At 40.2% G+C, this 19,258-nt stretch overlaps 1 protein-coding gene across 5 annotated transcripts in view; it reads left to right on the top strand.

Moving 5' to 3' along the window:
* Positions 1 to 19,258, top strand: part of PALM2AKAP2 (PALM2 and AKAP2 fusion) — a 490,983-nt gene that overhangs the window by 338,447 nt on the left and 133,278 nt on the right. For all 5 annotated transcript variants that reach the window (XM_043927344.1, XM_043927343.1, XM_043927342.1 and 2 more), the window contains one exon: positions 6,377 to 6,462. In XM_043927344.1, coding sequence (XP_043783279.1) covers positions 6,377 to 6,462 — 86 coding nt within the window. The remainder of the gene's footprint in view (positions 1 to 6,376; positions 6,463 to 19,258) is intronic.

Here is a 19,258-nt window from a genome sequence, read left to right as displayed (position 1 = left end):
AGCTGCTTGGGTCCTTAAATGGGGTAACAACAGAGGTGGGCCCATGGGTTGGACAGGAGGCGTAGCTAAGGTGGCGTGCCCATCCCCTTGGTGGTACCCTGTGCGGGGGATCATGCTCGGCACCCTGCCTTTGCTCTTGGTATCTCAGAAATGGCAGTGTGTGGCCTTTTTGTATCTTATTGTTCATAATTGCCCCAAATGTGCAAGCCTGCAGTTATTTTTAGTTCCTTATTGTTTCTTTGTTTCTGTTGCTTGAGGATTTGTCCAGGTGCAAGAACTCCAGTAATGGATCCCGGTCCCAGCCCCTCTCATTATTTCTTTGTGTTTCTCTTTTCTCCTTTGAGCAAACTCTGTTTTTAGCTAGGCCCCACTCTGAAGCTTGCCCTCTAACCTGGCTGCCCCCAAACTAACACTGCTCACTTAACAGACACTGGCGGAGACTAACTGGCCATCAGGTCCATTCCCTGTCCACAGGTCTTTATGGGCTGGTTGCTAAGGGCCTTCTAAGGCAGCATAAAGGTGCCGATTCTATCAGACAGACAGCTTAAGGGTTTTTCCTGCTCAAGCCCAAAAAGCAGGGCTAATGATCAGGGATGTGAGTTCACAGCAGAGGGAGGAGGTGGAAATGTCACTCTAGAGGCTCTTTAATTCTTCTTCCCTTTCTGCCATAAGGGTGGTATCAGCTGCCTAACTGAGGTTATTGATATTTCTCCTGGCAATCTTGATTCCAGCTTGTGCTTCATCCAGCCTGGCATTTTGCATGATATACTCTGCATATAAGTTAAATAAACAGGGTGATAATAGACAATCGTGACGTATTCCTTTCCCGATTTGGAACCAGTCTGTTGTTCCACGCCCAGTTCTAACTGTTGCCTCCTGACCTGAATACAGATTTCTCAGGAGGTAGGTCAGGTCATCTGGTATTCCCATCTCTTTAAGAATTTTTCACAATTTGTTGTGATCCACACAGTCAAAGGCTTTCGTGTAGTCAAAAAAACAAAAGTAGATGTTTTTCTGGGACTCTTTTGCTTTTTTGATGATCCAACGGATGTTGGCAATTTGATCTCTGGTTCCTCCGCCTTTTCTAAATCCAGCTTGGACATCTGGAAGTTCACGGTTCATGTCCTGTTGAAGCCTGACTTGGAGAATTTTGAGCATTACTTTGCTAGCGTGTGAGATGAGTGCAATTGTGCGGTAATTTGAGCATTCTTTGACATTGCCTTTCTTTGGTATTGTAATGAAAACTGACCTTTTCCAGTCCTGTGGCCAGGGCTGAGTTTTCCAAATTTGCTGGCATATTGAGTGCAGCACTTTTACAGCAAGAAGCTAAAGGCAAAGGAGAAAAGGAACCACATACCCATTTGAATGAAGAGTTCCAAAGAATAGTAAAGAGAGATAAGAAAGCCTTCCTCAGTGATCAATGCAAAGAAATAGAAGAAAACAATAGAATGGGAAAATTGCTCATTCGGGTCCAACTCTTTGCAACCCCATGGACTGTAGCCCTCCAGGCTCCTTTGTCCACAAATTTTCCAGGCAAGAATACTGAAGTAGGTAGCCATTCCCTTCTCCAGGGGATCTTCCCGCCCCAGGGATGGAAGCTGGGTCTCCCACATTGCAGGCAGATTCTTTATACTGTCTGAGCTACCAGGGAAGCCCCAAAGCACTCTATATCATACACCCCAATGGGAGGATGACAAGGAAGGTGTTAATCTGTTGTTCCTGCTAGTGGTCTTAGCTCCTTCTATCTCTCTCAGTTTGGGCATCTCCAAACGTGGAGAAATTACCTAGAGTTTCAAAATCTGTATTTTTTTGTACAACATGATCCTTAGTATAAGCCAACAGCAACATCTCATACTTAAAAGGAGAAATGGTCTGTTCTAAAGCAGGAACAGAGTGGTTCTGTTGGGTTTTCTGAAGTATGGTGTTAACTGGACTGTATGGGAGATTTAAGGGATTTTCAAGGGCAGTTTTGATCATGCAGCTTTGTGCCTTTTGTCTTTAGAACCAAAATCCTTCATGAGATGCAGCCGACCTGTGCAATAAGCACTGAACACAGTGGAATCAGGGAGTGGCCCCCAAGGAAAGTATGGGCCATTGAAACCTGCTTAGGAGACAATATTTAAAGGAAAGAATTTGTTTAGAGGACAGAACACAGATTTATCTAAAGACCTTGCTGTAATAGGAACCGGAGGTGGGTGGGGATGGCAGGTCTGGAAGGGCTCCATCCTTTCCTAAGACTAGGCTATGTTATTCTAGTGTCATAAACAGCCCCAATCCTGTGGCTTAAAATAATAAAACTTTAGTTCTCATGCATCAGACATGGTGGCCCTAATGGGTTGGCCGTATCTATGCTTTGTGTTACTCTCTTAGTTGGGCCTTACGCTAATAAAGTTGTCACCGTCTGGAACATTGCCTTTCACCATGGTGGAGGGAAAGGGTGCACTGGAGGATCTCTCATCAGCAATTAAATGTTCCAGCCTGGAAGTGATCAATGCCGCTGCACGCATACCCATCAGCCAGAACTAGTCACATGACCTCACCAACTCTAAGGAGGCTAGGAAGTGAAATCCTGTTATGTGTCCACGAGAGGAAGGAATAAGGGGGAGCATTTGGTGAAGAGTGCTAGTGACCCCCTCAGCCACCTGCTTTGTCCAGTGATCTATCTAAAACCTGTGTGGTCAGACGGGCTAGAGCAAGGGTCCACTCTCTTGCGTATGAGAGCCTGTGCTGACTTGTCTTTCTCTCTTTCTTAATCTGCTTTCACCTCGTGATACATGGTGATTCCAGGGGGTCTGGGTGATTCCAGCACCCTTCCGTGCAGTGCTCCCCTTTCCCTCTGGGCCTTGGACCCTTCGTGTGTATTTATTTTTAGTACTAGCCAGGATCAGAATTAAGGAAGTCAGCCCATGTTCCCTGGATGCCATCAGTTGCTTCCTCACCAAGCCTCCTTCCTTTTGCTTGCACTATCCTGTCAACAATACAGGTATTATTCCCGACAGAAATCAACAGAGAGGGGCCAAGACAACCAGCAGAATGCACTCTGGGAATTGAGACCCAGGGATGTGGGTGCCAGGGAACTGGAAGCTGGGCAAAGAGATGTATTTATCTGACTGTGAAGCTAAATAAGGAGGTATATAAAAAGCAAAGACAACAAATTCATGGCAGATTTGATTTATTGCTGCAAGATCTTTATAAAACTCTCCCTGATGGAGTATTTATAAGAATCCCTTAGCTACAAGTAGATGGGTCTCAGTTTTTCCACTACAGAGAAATGCAAAATTATTCTCTTCTGGGAGAGAAAGGTTATTTTTTCCTGAAGGTTTGTTCCAGCCTTTTAAAAATGGAATAAAAATAATAGTAGTATTGCTAGGGATTGTATGAATAATATAAAATATGGTTTTTCAAAAAAAATTGTAAGTAAGTTTGAGCAAAGGAAGAAGGGAGGCTATAAGAGAAAAGTGGTTATTTGAAAGTACAGTAAGTAAAACTACACTATGCGAATTACATATATTATATATTATGTATCAAATTACATATTGAGAATACATATGTATTGATGTCTCATGTCTCTTTCTTATGGCCATATATCCTGTAATAAAGATAGTATTGCTTACGAAAGGAATGATTGTAGCAGAGGAAAGATTGTTCCCAAAGTGGGATATAATATATAGAGATGGAAGTTAATACTTGTAAATGAATTATATGCAACAAAGGGGATTATATTTGCATAGTTAAAGATAAAAGTGCTTTATTTAAATGATTTTCACGTATAATTTTGGTGATAGATTATATCTTTCAGCTACTGTTAGAGTAATGCCGCTTGACAAATCATCCCAAAATGGAATCACTTTTATTATCATGCATATGCAGTTGAGCTGGGGATTGGCTGATCTAGACTTGGTTTAGCTCCAAGGTGCAGACTGGGTTCAAGTCAAGACATGGGTTCCCCATGACTCTTGTTTCCTTGCAGATCAACTGGGGCATGTCCTTCTCATGCTAGCTCAGAAGAGCAAGAGGGCGAATGTCACCACACAAGCCCATTTCAAACCTTTGCTTGCATGATATCCACTAACATCCCATTTGCCAAGGCAAACATCAGTAGGACAGGAAAGAAAATTTCTCCCACAGTGGGAGAGAAGGGCGCCAAATATTTGCTGAACAATAATTCACGTTAGGGACTTCCCTGGAGATCCAATGGCCGGACTTTATGCTTCTAGAGCAGGGGGCACGGGTTCGATTTCTCGATGGGGAACTAAGATCCCATATGCCACACAGCGCAGCCAAAAAAAAAAACCCCAAATTACTCTATAATTAAAAATCATATATTTGTCCATGCCCAATATCTGTGTCTCTCTGCTGGCCAGTTCCAGTAGGTACCAACAGTGTCTTAAACCAGAAAGTGTTTTAGTTAAATGCAAGATGTGTCTGGGAAATAATCTGATCATGTGGAAACAAGATTTCTTTCCCAGAAATGTGCATTTAAGACAAAGCCCACAACTTTCCTGAGAGGAAATTGTAGGGCAAGTCATCAAACTTCTCTGACCCAATTTCTACAACCCAGTGAGAGACAACTATTTACACTTTGCAATAAATTATAGCCCATGGATCTTGAGTAATCCATGGTGCACATTTCCTGTGAAATAAGACTCTCAAGGACTCAGAATATAAAATAAGGCAATGCAATCAGTGCTAATATATTAAAATCGAATTAATCTCATATTAGTTTATTTAACATGTCATGTAATTGCAAACTAGTGCTCTAGTTTCACCCCCGGATTTGTCCAGTTGATCCTTAGAAAAATGCCAAAGTATAACAATCTTTCCTAGACACATCTCTAGTTTCTTGACTTAGCACTGAGGCTGGTAATGCACATCTCATGAGCTAAATCTGGTCAGTGCCTGTTTTTGTAAATAAAGTTTTTTTGGAACCCAGTCATGTCCATTTGCTTATGTTATCTCTGGCTGCTTTCTCTCAATAATGGCAGCTTGAGAAGCTGCAACAGAAGTGGTCTGACCGTAGAACCTGGAATATTTACTATGTAGCAAACAGAAAAATACACCAGTTCTCATTTAATATAGTGCTCAACAGTTGAAATGTGGAATTTGGGTGATTCACACAGAGCTGGCATGAATATTGCCCTTGAGTTTTCCTTAGGGAAAATTATACAAGGAAATCAATAATGTAAATTAATATTATATAGTTTTAGTCTGTTTTAAAAAATAATCTTTTTAATACTTTAGGCTATGAACACTCATATCCCAGTAGGCAATTGTTATACCAGTTATAAAATTTGTATCTGCTTATTGAAGTGGACCCTGAGAAACTCTACTAATAAGTGTTACCTTCTTAGCTTTTAGGAAGATGACTTGACTTGCAATATTGTTTTAAAAAATATACCTGTCATTACTTCAGACTTTTCACTATTACAGACAATTCCACCTCCATGCACACACATAACTGCATTTAAATTACTGTAGTTTTACTATATTGTGATGTGGATATTTTCAAACAGCAGCCCCTGATATCTTTTTTGAGGTTGGAGAGAGCAAAACCTTGTCTCTTGCCAGATGTCCACTCTCAGAGCCTGACAGCTTAAGAAAAAAGGAGCTAACATGTATTAAGACTTGGGGAGAAACATATATAGATTTTAAACGTGAGTATAAACTCTCAGTTCTTTTCAGCAGGTGTGTAGAATCTAGGACAGTAAATAATCAAGTCATTTCTATTGGGTATTGAGTTAGATTCAGATGGACAGATTTTTGTATAATGGGAGTCGTTTTAAGCCCCACATAAGACCTAAGTATGAAGCCTGGATTCTAGAGGAGTTCATTTTAACCTCTTCTCCACTCTGGACTAGGAATAGCACTGTCTATAACATACAAGATTTATATATGTGTATATATATCCCTGGGGTTGGGGCTTCCGTGGTAGCTCAGTTGGTAAAGAATCTGCCTGCAATGTAGGAGACCTGGCTTCGATCCCTGGGTCAGAAAGATCCCCTGGAGAATGAAATGGCAACCCACTGCAGTATTCTTGCCTGGAAAATCCTATGGACAGGGGAGCCTGGAGGGCTCTAGTCCATGGGTTGTCAAGAGTTGGACACTTAGCGATTAAGTGGAAATCACTTAGCTATTAAACCATAACATACAAGATTTAGACAATGGCTCCAAACTTGGAGATTAGGTGAAAACAAGAGGTGCTGACTGACCACATTTCTGAAAGGAAGCTTTCCTGTTAACTGCCAGGCAGGTGAACTATGGATAATCACTGATTTCCTTTACACATCACATGGACTTGAAAGCTGCAAAATAGTTTCCATCCATGCCAACTGAATGCGCTTGGCTCAAATGGCACTCTTTTTTTTTTTTTTTCCAGGAGTTGGTTGGGAGAGTGTGCTGCTAACACAAGATGAGATAACCTCAGAGGCCATAGCATCATCCAGCGCAGACATGACTGTCAAGGTAAGGCATGCTTTCTCTAGTGTGATTCTCTAAGTGCATCTCTACAGCAGGGGTCCTCAACTCCTGAGCTACCAGTAACCTCCTATCAGATCAGCATTGGCATTAGATAGAAATAAAGTAAATGTAACACACTTGAATCATCCTGAAACCATCCGCCCCCCACTCCTGGTCCATGGAAAATTGTCTTCCACAAAATTGGTCCCTGGTGCCAAAAACGTGGGGGACCACTGCTCTAGAGGAAAGTGAGCCTGTGGCAGATATCTGGGGGTAAAATGAATACTGCTCCTTACCCTGCTGGGGTTCTGTATTCACTGACCTCAGTGGGTCAACTAGAATAAGATTTGCTGAAATTTGGGGCCTGCATTAGGAAATCACCTGAAAGCTAGAATCCAAGACTTGTGATTTCCAGTGGACTGGTTGTAGGGTCTTCAGTGAACGTCTACATGTTGACTGTCTGCAAGTGTCACCCCATGGGGACAGCAAAGCAAATCTGAAAATTCTGAGCTGAGAAACTCGGGCCCCACTGTGCATTGTGAAGAAAGGTCAGAAGGCATAAAGTAGCTTTGATCTTGACTCAAGATTTCCACTGATGTCAGCGGGAAGGCAGCACATGGCCCACTCCAGATGGAAGGCGCTAATGGCCAAAGGTTTACAAAATGAGTCATCTGCAAATCAACCTAATTATCACTGTTCAAATTAAATGCATGAATTTGTAATCATTGCCTAGATTAAGGAGTCTGTAGCAAAATATATCAGACACAATTACTTCCCTTCTATTACTGGAATAGACACAAAGGAACAGTCTTCCTCTCTTGGAATTCTGTTTATACAGGGAAGCCTGGCGTGCTGCAGTCCATGGGGTCGCAAAGAGTCGGACACGACTGAGCGACTAAACTGAACAAAGACTGGGAATAGGAGGGCTTTCTAACATTTTTGCTTGAATGAATAGAATTTAAATAAATGCCACTTAGAAAGTTTTCATGGAAAATGAAAACATAATGTCCTTTTTTAATATTGAGCTATCACTAGAGATTTCACTCTGGATTTTTTAGTAGAAGTTGTACAAAAGAATATACAGGATGAATTTATTCAAGCTTTTCTTTGTAATGTGATGGCTGAATTTGTGTTATCTGTTAAAAATGTTAGAGAAAGCAAAGAAAAATACAATCATGAAATGTATTATAAGATGGAAAAATAGCCTGTTGGTTAAATGAGTCAACTAATCTAGGTAATAATTATCCAGTGCTAAAAGTTTGTTTGCTTGTCTTTATGTTTAGTTGAACTTATAAAAATATATATGGCAATGATGTGTTGGTATTTTCCTAGCTATTGGTGCAAAGTCTGAGAAGTTGAGAAATCTTTGGCCGTGTTGAATTGAGAGAGGTGGATGCTGATAGTAGAATTTGATGGATTTAGATGTGCTATTGTGAAATTTGTTGTGATTTTAAGAATTAGTTTCTGAGATGTGTTGCTAGTCTACCTGCAGAGTTTGTTTTATAAAAACAAATGGTGTATTTGGATACAAACAAGTTTTGCCCAAGTCCCATTTTATAAGGCTACTGCATAATCAGCGTGCTCCTGGTATGAAGATCTTGACTAAAGTTGTATTTGGGTCTATTCAACTTCCATGTCATCCTCAACCTCTCTTTCTGTCTTTTTTTATTGAATGTGCATGCGTGTGTGCATGCTCAGTCATGTCTGACTCATTGGGACCCCATGGGCTGTACCCTGCCAGGCTCCTCTGTCCATGGGAATTCCCTGGCAAGAATATTGAAGTGGGTTGCCATTTCCTTCCCAGGGGATCTTCCTGACCAAGGGATTGAACTTGCATCTCCCAAGTCTCTTGGCAGGTGGATTCTTTACCACTGAGCCACTTAGGAATCCTCTTTTATTGAATACCTGGGAATATTTTATAAGAATAGAGGATTTTTAGTTCATAAGAACTGAATCTACTTAGAAGAAAGAACACTATATACTTTTAAAAAGTTAAGCAAGATACAAATATATTTAATACTCCAATAAATTCCTATAAATATTAAGTTCCTTATTAATGCCAGTCTCTTCTCAATAAAGGATTCTTAAAACTTCTAGATGAATGTAATTTAGGGAAATACTTCTTTTTAGATTCTTCTCCATTAGATTTCCCAGTTATAAAAAATTACCAATTTTTTTCCTTCGGTTCTATGCTTTTTCCTACCCCACACTGCTTTATGTATTCATCCTGCTCTTGTGTCTTTTTTTCTTTTAATTTTTACTTTTTGGCTGTGCTGTGTGGTATATGGGATCTTAGTCTCCCAATCAGGGATTGAACCCACACCCTCTGCCTTGGAAGCAGAGTTCTAACTACTGGACTGCCAGGGAAGTCCCCCCTTGTGTCTATCTTAAGCTATTATTTTTTTCTGTGTCTATAAGTACCTGATCTTTGTTAACTACAGATTTGTCATCATATATTCATGTCACTACAGGCTTCCCAGGTGGTGCTAGTGGTAAGGAACCCACTTGTCAATGCAGGAGATGTAAGAGACACAGGTTTGATCCCCGCCCGGGTTGGGAAGATCCCCTAGATAAGGGCATGGCAACCCACTCTAGTATTCTTGCCTGGAGAATTCCGTGGAAAGAGGAGCCTGGTGGGCTACAGTCCATAGCGTTACAAAGAGACACAACTGAAACAACTTGGCATGCATTCATATGTCTACAGCTATTCCTGCTTCTACTAGCTATTTTATATATTCTTGTAATATCACCTATCCCTGTTTTTTGCCCTGGGAAAACAAAATATTCTGTTAAAATATTTATTACAGTAAAAGTTGATACATTCACATTTCCCAAGGGGAGTATCAGCGGAAACCACTAAAATTCTTTGGTTTCCTCCCTATTACTCTTCTTGCAATAGATGTACCTTTCTTCATGTGTCGAAGTTTTCTTTCTGAAAAAAGCACAGCATTTTTTGTGATGTCAGTAGTCTGAATGTGGTTTTGTCTACTATATTTTTGCCTTTTAATACCATGTCTTATTCTGAAATGGCAAAGTCATGCTTCTAAAAATATGCATGGCTCAAATGAGTGAATTCATTTATAAACAAACCTGTCAGTCTGAACAATGTTGAACTGTGTGGGCATGCTTAGTTGTGTCCAATTCCTTGTGACCCCATGGACTGTAGCCCGCCAGGTTCCTCTTTCCATGGGATTTCCCAGGCAAGAATACTGGAATGGGTTGCCATTTCCTTCTCCAGAGGATCTTCCCAACCCAGGGATCAAACCCAAGTCTCCTGTGTTTTCTGCATTGCTGGCAGATTCTTTACCACTGAGCCTTCAGGGGTGCAGATTTGCAAAATGGATGGCTTGGAGGGAGTATACTGTATAGTGTGGATTCCCCAATCCTAGGGAAACCCAATGTTGAACTAAGAGCATTTATATTAAAAACACCCTGTATATTAAAAACACTGACGCATCATGTAGAAGCATCATGTAGGCTTGCTCAATGATTTTAAATCACTATTAGTAGGTTGAATGGTGAATCCCTTCCTTCCCCTCGAAACCATGTGTCCAAGTCCTAAATCCTAGTACCTGTGACTGTGACCATATTCGAAAAGGAGTCTTTGCAGCTGTAAATAAGAAAAGAATTTTGAGGTGAGATCATCCTGGGTTAACCAGGTAGACCTAAGTCCAATGACACATGTTCTTATGACAGAAGAGGAGACACAAAGGCCATAAGAAGAAACAGAGGCAAAGGTTGGAGTTCCATGCAGCCCAAGGCAAAGAACACCTAAAGCCACAAGAAACTGGAAGAGACAAGGAAGGATTCTCCCCTAACACCTTCAGAGGGAGCAGGGCCCTACCAATACCTTGATTTTGGAATTCTGGCCTCTTGAATTATGAGAGATTAAGTTTCTGTTGATGTAGGCCACTGAGTTTGTGGTAATTTGTTACAGCAGCCCTAGGAAGCCACTATGCTCAGATCTAACCCAGAATTATACCTACTCTTCTAGAGTGTCATACCATAGAGGCCAAAAACCAGTATCATACACGTCCATCACCATTTTCTTATTATACTATGCTCACTCTTTACAGGGCTTCCCAAGTGGCTAAGTAGTAAAGAATCCGCCTGCAGTGCTGGAGATGCAGGTTCCATCCCTGGGTCAGGAAGATCCCCTGGAGAAGGAAATAATCACCACTCCAGTACTCTTGCCTGGCAAATCCCATGGATAGAGGAGCCTGGAGAGCTGCAGTCCATGGGGACATAAAAGAGTCAGACATGACTTAGTGACTAAAACAACAGCAGCAGCCTTTACAAGTTGTTTTTACCTGCTCTTGTTTGAAAGAGCCTTTAACCTTTTTCAGCCTAAATCACGATTCACTAGAAGAAAAGGGTCATGATATTTTGGGATGACGTCTATATTATGTTTTCATCTGTTTTGCTGCTTGTCTAGACATCGCTTTTTAAAAAAAAAGTATGGATCAATATTTTCTGAAACTTGCCTGACTGTGAGAATTGTCTGCAGCAGTATTAAATATATACATAAATAACTTCCCAGGCTTCTCCTTTCAAAATTCAGATCCAGAAGAACAGAGTGTGAGAATTAGCATTTTTAACAAGCGCTTGGTGATTTTGGGGGTCAGCTTGGGAAAATGTTGTTTTGCATTTCACTAAAGCAGTATAGGGGTGTGGTCGTGTGATCCCTCCATTGCCCTTGGCTTTCTAGTTGTCCAGCTGGCTAAGACAATTGGCTAAGACTGACTAAGGCTCAGAACTGCAATTTCATTTCTAGTCCCATCTTCCACTATGTCTGTCTCTGGACCCATCCTTGCCCTCTGCACCCAGCCTATTTGTAGCCAGTATGATCTTTGAAATCATTCTGCCAATCCATATGATCATATGTGCAGTCATCAATAGTTGTTGCATGAGCAAATATATGAATGAGCAAGTGAAGACACATCTCTCTAGACTGCAGTTAAGGGGGGACCACTGGCCTTCCTCAAGCCTACTTACTCCCTGTTCTCACCTGACAGTCTGTCTCTTCTACCTCCCTGCTTCTCTCTCTGATGCTAGTTTTTTTTTTTTTTTTCAATGTAGTTGATTTATAATGATGTGTTAGTTTCAGGTCTACAGCAAAGTGATTCAGATTCATGTGTGTGTGTGTGTGTGTGTATGTGTGTGTGTGTGTACGTGTGTGTGTATCTATGTTCTTTTTCAGATTCTTTTCCATCTAGGTTGTTACAAAATATTGAGTATAGTTCCTTGTGCTATACAGTAGGTCCTTGTCGGTTATCTATTCGTATGCTACTTTCCTTCATATTTTGCTTGTTTTTCACTTCTTAGAGCCTCTAAATCACAGTCCTGTTTTTCCACAGTTCCTTTTTTAAAAACATAATTGAGTCATAATTTACATACCATAAATTTCACACATTTACGTATACAATAATTTCTAGTAAATTTACCAATGATTACCATAATCCAGTTTAATAATATTTTCATCACTCCAGTAAGATCCCTCTTCTGTCCTATCAGTTTGTCTCCATTTCACCTCCAATCCCAAACAAACACTAACCTGATTTCTGTCTCTGTAGACTTGCCTGTTCTCAACATTTCATGAAAATGGAATTTTTGTGTGTCTGGCTTCTTTTGCTTACTATGGTGTTTTTGAGGTTCATCCCTGTTGCAGTCTCTACCAGTGTTTCTTTTAATGCTGAGTAGTATTTCATTTCAGGGATGTACCAGAGTTTTGGTTTGTTCTCTAGTCCATTCACAAGTCAATGGACTTTTAGGTTGTTCCCACTTTTTGGCTATTATGAATAATTCCCTTACAAATATTTGCAAACAAGTCTTTATGTGGATGCATATTTTCATTTGTTGTGGACATGCACCTAGGTGTGGAATTGCTGGGTCACGTGTTAAATCTGTGTTTAACTTTTGGAAGAACTGTCTGTTCTCCAAAGTGGCTGCACCATATTACACTCTCACCAGCAGTGGACGCTGGTTCTGGTTTTTCCACCTCTTACCAGCTCTTGCTAGTGTCTGCATTTTGGTTGTAACCGTCCTAGCAAGCGTCAAGCAGCATCTTATTGTGCTTTGGATGTACATTTCCCTGTAGGCTAGGGATGCGGAATATATTTTCACCTGCTTATTCACCATTTGTATGCAGTTGATTTTTCAATGGCTTGGTTTCCTTTATGTACGAGAGGGTACATTCTGTTATTCTCTTATTATAGGTGTGTAGTCAGTGTTTTCCGAGTAAGGGACCCTCTTCTTAATGACGGGGGGGGGTTCAGTTCACATTTCCCCTTTAGGATCACTGACACCTCTCCCAACAGTGCCCTGGGAAGGAGTGGGAGTGTCTCATCAATCTCTTTTTCTTTCCATTTCTTTCCCTTTCTTTGCTTTCTCTCTCTCTCTCTTCTGGTTATTTCCTCTTACATCTCAGCTTTTTTAATATCATCATTTTAAGCCTATCAATGTTATATTTTTTATTGTGGTAAGATACACATAACAGAATTTTGCACTTTTAACCATTTTTATGTAGCATTATGTCATTTGTTCTGTTCTGCAGCCATTACCACCATCTATCTCCAGGACTTTTTCATTATCCCAAACTGAAACTCTGCACCCATTAAATACTAATTCTCCACTCCCTCCTCCCTCCAGCTCCCAGCAACTGCTTCAGTGTTGCAATTTATATGTAATGATATCTAGCTGTCTTCTCAAAGGGATTTTAAATACATCCTGCTAAGAGTAAAAAGCAAAAAAGATGGCTAAACCTCAACATAACATTTTAACATCCTCTGGACAAGGCAAGCTAGAAAGGCGGTCATTGTACATGCACACAAAAACAACGTTCCAAATAAAGTTACTGGGAAGCGGCTGCATGCCAGCTCTTAAAGGAATTTGCTGGTTACAGAGCTTCTGTTCTTTTGAGGAGTAAACTGCCCAGCGCTGACATCCTGGAAGTGTCTTGCCTTTGTTCAGCTGGTTCATTGCTACAGCCACCGATAGCACCTGTCTGGATCTGCTTTGTTTTCTCAAATTGTGTTTATTTGATGATTGTACAAAACTACATCAGTGCATGTTAAAAGAAGTATCCCTTGGCTTGATATAAAATGATTTGACTGCCATTTGAAATAGACCAGCTAAGTCCCAAAGGCCGTCTTCACTTTGCTCTTACATTTGTTGTTGTTGTTCAGTCACTAAGTTGTGTCTGACTCTTTGTGACCCTGTGGACTGCAACACGCCAGGCTTCCCTGTCTATCACTATCTTCTAGAGTTTGCTCAGATTCAGGTCCATTGAGTCAGTGATGCTATCTAACCATCTCATCCTCTGTTGCCCTCTTCTTTTGCCTTTAATCTTTCCCAGCATCAGGGTCTTTTCCAATAAGTTGGCTCTTCACATCAGGTGGCCAAAGTATTGGAGCTTCAGCTTCAGCATCAGTCCTTCCACTGGATATTCAGGGTTGATTTCCCTTAGGCTTGACTGGTTTGATGATGATCTTTTATATACAGAGACTAAAAACTATTTACAAAAAGGAGCACAGAACATTCTGGTACATACTTCAGATTTTTTTCTCAGAAAGAAGTCTTGTACTTATTCACATTGCTAAAAGATAAACTGAGCCATAATAAGAATTTTAAGACTTTGTTTGAGCAAAATCCCATGTGAGTTGGGCAGCATCAAACTGGAAGTGGTTAGTGGTGCCCTGCCCGCAGGAGTGGAGGAGAGACTTTTATAGAGGAAAGATGGGAGCAATGAAAGGAAATTAATCAATTGGCTGTAACTTAAAGCGTCACTGGCCGTTTGTGTTGTTTGGGGTTTCGATTTCGTAACCATTAGGCATTTACAGGCTTAAATTTGGCTTGCTGCTGAAATTCTCCATGGCAGTAGAGCCACCTCTGTCTCTTGGCTTCCTTGTTTAATTCATTTAACCACATAGACAATATTTTTCAGTTGTGCTTAGGCAAGAAACAGGATGGCTATCAGTTAGGCAAGTTGGGGCTGTCAAACTGTTTGAAAGGGGTGCATTTCCTAACCAAGGACACGGCAGAACCAGATAAAAAGAGGATGTCCTCTCTGTATGTAAAACTTACTGCCGGGAGGGTGACTGTTCCCTTGGACCGACAGATGTTCTCTGTTACAAAAGGGGAAAAGCATTTAGGCTCTTCCGGTGGTGAATAGAGGCCACAGGTTACAGCTTTCTTTGGAAGTTGCTTTTAAAAAGCCATTCTACTGAGGACCTTCTGTTGCCAGCAGTGCTAACTGGTTGTCCTTTGTATTCGCTGATGATGACATAGAGGATGGTTTGTGCAGAGGCTCTGTACAAGATAATACATTTGAGACCAGCAGTTCTTTCTGCATTGGGTACATACATAAAGATGGTTCTAAATTTGCTCCCTTGCCAAAAAAACTCTTTTTATGGCAGATTTTTGTCGTCCTTGAAACTTTCAAAGTGCTGGAACTCAAAGAGGGTTGGCAGTGAGGGTGGGGGATGGGAGGCATTCCAGGACTAACTATTGGCTCAATGTTTACCATACCCCCTCTAGGAGAATCACTCTTTTTTTTTTTTTAAATATACATTTTGCATTATTACAAAGAATAGTGCAAAAGGGCCCTGGTGCACACTGTCCTATGGTGTAACAATATTGGTTACTATCAGTCCTGTGTGCTGCTCCCTATGTGTCAAATAAAGTGAAGGTCAAATAAGTGAAGTCACAATTCATAGCTCTCCTTGTATTATATGTATAGATAAGGAATATTACAACAAATGAAAGATCTCAGGCACCTTCTCTGTCATTTTATTTATTCATCATGTTCTCCTGCTGATAATAATAACTAATATTGATTGAGCATTTGCTATGAACTGAGTAGTGTGTTAGGCCCTTACATGTACCATCTCATATAGTCCTTGAAATGGCCCCACAAAGGAGGAACTCTTATTCATCCCATTTTACAGATGTGGTGACTAGAGCCCAGTAAAGTTAAATGAATCATCCAAGATTTCAAAATGAGCATTAGAACTCAGGTGAAAAGTCAACTTATCACCTCTCTATTTGAGTGTTGATGAATGCAAATTAGTTTTACCATCAGCTAAAGCAGAGTAGATCCAACCATGGGGCAAGAGTAGTTATGCCGGATAATACACTGGACAGACAACCAGTTAGATTCAAATTTTAGATAAGCAACAAGTAGTTTTTTAGTATTTGTATGTCCCAAATATTGCATGGGACATACTCAGAGATTGATTATTGGTTACCAAAATTTAAATGTAACTGGCTGTCTTATGTTTTAATTTGCTTAGTCTGGCAGCCCTAGGCAGGAGGGGTATTGCAAAAGAGGTAAAGAAACAGGCTAATCCACTTGATTACTATGGTTTGAGATTATTTGCAGTTTTATATTTCTTCAATTAGTGTGACTTTATTTATTTCAGGATGATAATGTATTAAGTTCATTATATTAAGCTTTAAATCAGACAGATATACAGGTTCAGTCTGTACAGTAAACTGATAAGTGATCAACAGATCTCTCCTGATTAACTTTTTTTCCCTGAGAAATAAAACTTCCAAACTTGACCCATGCCAAGATCAGTACGTCATTGGTTTCTCTATGAAGTGAAACCATGGGAAATGCTGTTCCCGGTTTGTTTCTCTTTACTTAAAAAACAAAACAAAACTACTTTTCCTCAATCTGGGCTTGTTATGATTTTTCTGAAGTCTGTTCTAGGATTCTCACTTTAGCTGGGCTATCAGTGACTTCATTTTCTATAGAGAGCTTCATCCCAAGTTTTAAAATGATGAAATATTCTTGTGCTTTTAGCAACTTTATTGCTTGGTAAAATTCCCTTCTCTCTGGGTGGTCACCTCCTGAAATAGATGACACTGGCCTGCAAAGTCCGAGCAGAAGTACTAACATGTTCACAAATATTTCCTGAGTACATCAGTGCATTTCCTCCAATGCACATTTCTAGCGTTCCATGGGTGGGAGCGACTAATGATCACAAAGCTCTAGAACAGTCTCTGTCCTGCACGTCAGAGCCTCTTTGCAGATAGACCTGTCTTCCTATGAGTGATCTGCCCCAGTTTTGAAGCAGGATTCATTTGCAGTGACCAAAACACAGAACCACTGTCAGGAACCATTGGTCTTTGGTGCTCTAGGAAGGTTGCCAACTGGTTCCCATTAGGCGAGAATTTGCCTATCCAGTTAATTTATGAATAAATTATCATTAGTGTCTGAGAAGGTTTGGAATGGTCACAAGTTATTCCTGAAAAACAAATTATTCATATGGTCATTTCCAATAGGCTTTGTCCTTCTGAAACAAGTCTAGTCTCACAGAGGTCTCATAAATCTTTAGGGTAATTATAATTCTCAGGAAATATCTGTTGGATTCATTGGTAGAGAGATCTTGCTTCATTATATAAGCACTTCAGATAGTTTAGGCGAGCATCTAGCGTCCCTCTTGGTAAATTATCAATGCCTTCCTTTTCTGTGTCTTTTTTCTACCCATCCTGATGACCTTCCTCCTTGCTATTTTCTGTTGTAGTGAAAACTAGTAGTTAACATGAAGAAAATCTGACACACGTGTAAGTTGTATAAAAAAACAGAAAATGTGCTCAGACAAGGTGATTGCTGCATTGGCTAGAATAGGATGCAAGGTGATTTATACACCAGAAGTTGGGCTGTTTTGATGTCACCTGAGCTTACTATTGTTGCAGCAATTGTTCCTTCTTCAGAAACGAGCCAGTGGAGATGTGACATTTATTTCAGTTCAGCATTATCATGTATATTTCTGAAAAGAAAAAAAATATCAGTAGCCACAATCCCCATTCCCTCTCCCAAAGGGCTCTGTAGAAGGTAAGGTGATGGATGAGTCATCATATTCTCTATGTGCTCAGAGATAGTGCATTTTGATGAATTTTCTAGTGAATTTCAGTTTACAGAAATGAATGAGAATAATAGCTGACATTTATTGAGAGCTTTCCATGTATCGAGCGTCCACCAATTGCTTAGGGTATTATGCTCAATACTTAACCACAACTGTGTGAGACAGGTACCATGGATATCTACAATTTACAAAGGAAGAAAGTTTCAGAGACACTGAGTAACTTGTCCAAGGATGCACAGCCCAGTCTCAGAGCCCAGATCTAACCAGACAGCCCTTGTCCTTAACAGCTACTGCTTCCCCGGTAGAGCAAAGTGGTGATGCTCCTATGCAAATAGATAAAGTAGGTCTCACAGCCCCTGATCAATAAAGGAACTTTTATGTAGTTCTGTTTGCATTTGTTCTTCAAATGCAAAACTGCAGTTTACCTGGTGGAATTAGATTTGATTTTCATCCCAGAGCTTTGGTTGTTTTTCAGACTTGCCCTTGGGTTTTCATCCTATCAACATTCTGATTACATTTTCATTATCATTCAACTGCAGTGATTCATGAATATGATAAAAACAGAACTGGCTCTTCAATAAATAAGGGAAGCGGGGTTGACAGTGAATAAATAGACTTTGCTTTGAATCTGGAGAGATTCAGCCTACAGATGTCCTGTAATATTTATTAGGAGACCACTATACCCACCATGGGACTTGCTTCCCTGGTAGCTCAGACAGTAAAGTGTCTGCTCGCAATGCGAGAGACCCGGGTTCGATCCCTGGGTTGGGAAGATCCCCTGGAGAAGGAAATGGCAACCCACTCCAGCATTCTGCCTGGAAAATCCCATGGACAGGGGAGCCTGGTGGGCTACAGTCCATGTGGTCACGAAGAGTTGGACATGACTGAGCGACTTCACTTTCTTTCTTTCACTTCTATACCCACCATGCCTGAGCTTGGAGCAGTTTCTTCTTTCAGTTTTTCCTAAGATATCTGTATTTCTGTGTTATACAGCATTTCTTAATTTTTAGGTTAAAAAAAAACTTACTGAATGTTATGGTGCCTGCTCATATATGTGGTGTACTGTATTTAAACATATTCAAATTCTGAGGGTGATTTTTCAAACTAATGGCAATAAATCCTTTGGAAATTTTGAAAAGATAAACCTTATTTAAGTTGAGAAATAGACAAACATTCATGCAGCAAGAATTATTATTTTAAATATGTTGGTTCCTACAAAGAAAATATGAACAAAACCCAAATATGAAAAAAATTTCCAAGTTTATATTAAATTTATCCCATGAGTGACATAGGAAAATCCCTCTTAAGAGAAAAGGCATTGCAAAAGAGGAAAAGAATCTTTCTTTTTCAAATAAAAATATGCATCCTGTTTCTAAGCATTTTTCCTAGTATTTGATGGTTTACTAAAATAAATCTTTTTCCTCCATATGGATTTTGTCAAACTTTCTTATCCTATAATAGTCTTTGACCCACCCTTCCTATTTTTTCTCATCTCTCACCCTTGTTCCTCTGGTCTTCCCTGTCTTAGTCTCTTTTTTCTTCCTCCTTTCCTTCCTTCCGTGTTTTCTTCCTCATTCCTTCCCTTCTCACTCACTCCCTTTCTTTTCCGCAGCATTTACTAAGGGTCAGATGCTATGTTATTTCATGTAAGACTCACAAGTGCACCATGCAACAGGGACCCTTATTTTATTTATTTCAAGAGTTCCATGCTCTGAAAAAGTGACTTTCCCAAGGGCACAAAATCTGTAAGAACAGAGCCAGGATTCAGTCCTAGGTCTGTAATATTCCAGAGCCCGCAGTTTACTGCTTTCCATACAATGGGTATCTCTTCAATAAATAGGAAGTTATTTTAATTAAAATTTAATGACATAACTGACAAAGACAAATATTACATGATATTGCTTATATGTGAAACCATAAAAAAAATAATA

This window comes from Cervus elaphus, chromosome 16, assembly GCF_910594005.1.
Source record: "Cervus elaphus chromosome 16, mCerEla1.1, whole genome shotgun sequence".
Lineage (NCBI taxonomy): Eukaryota > Metazoa > Chordata > Mammalia > Artiodactyla > Cervidae > Cervus > Cervus elaphus.
This window is presented reverse-complemented; position numbering and strand designations above follow the sequence as displayed.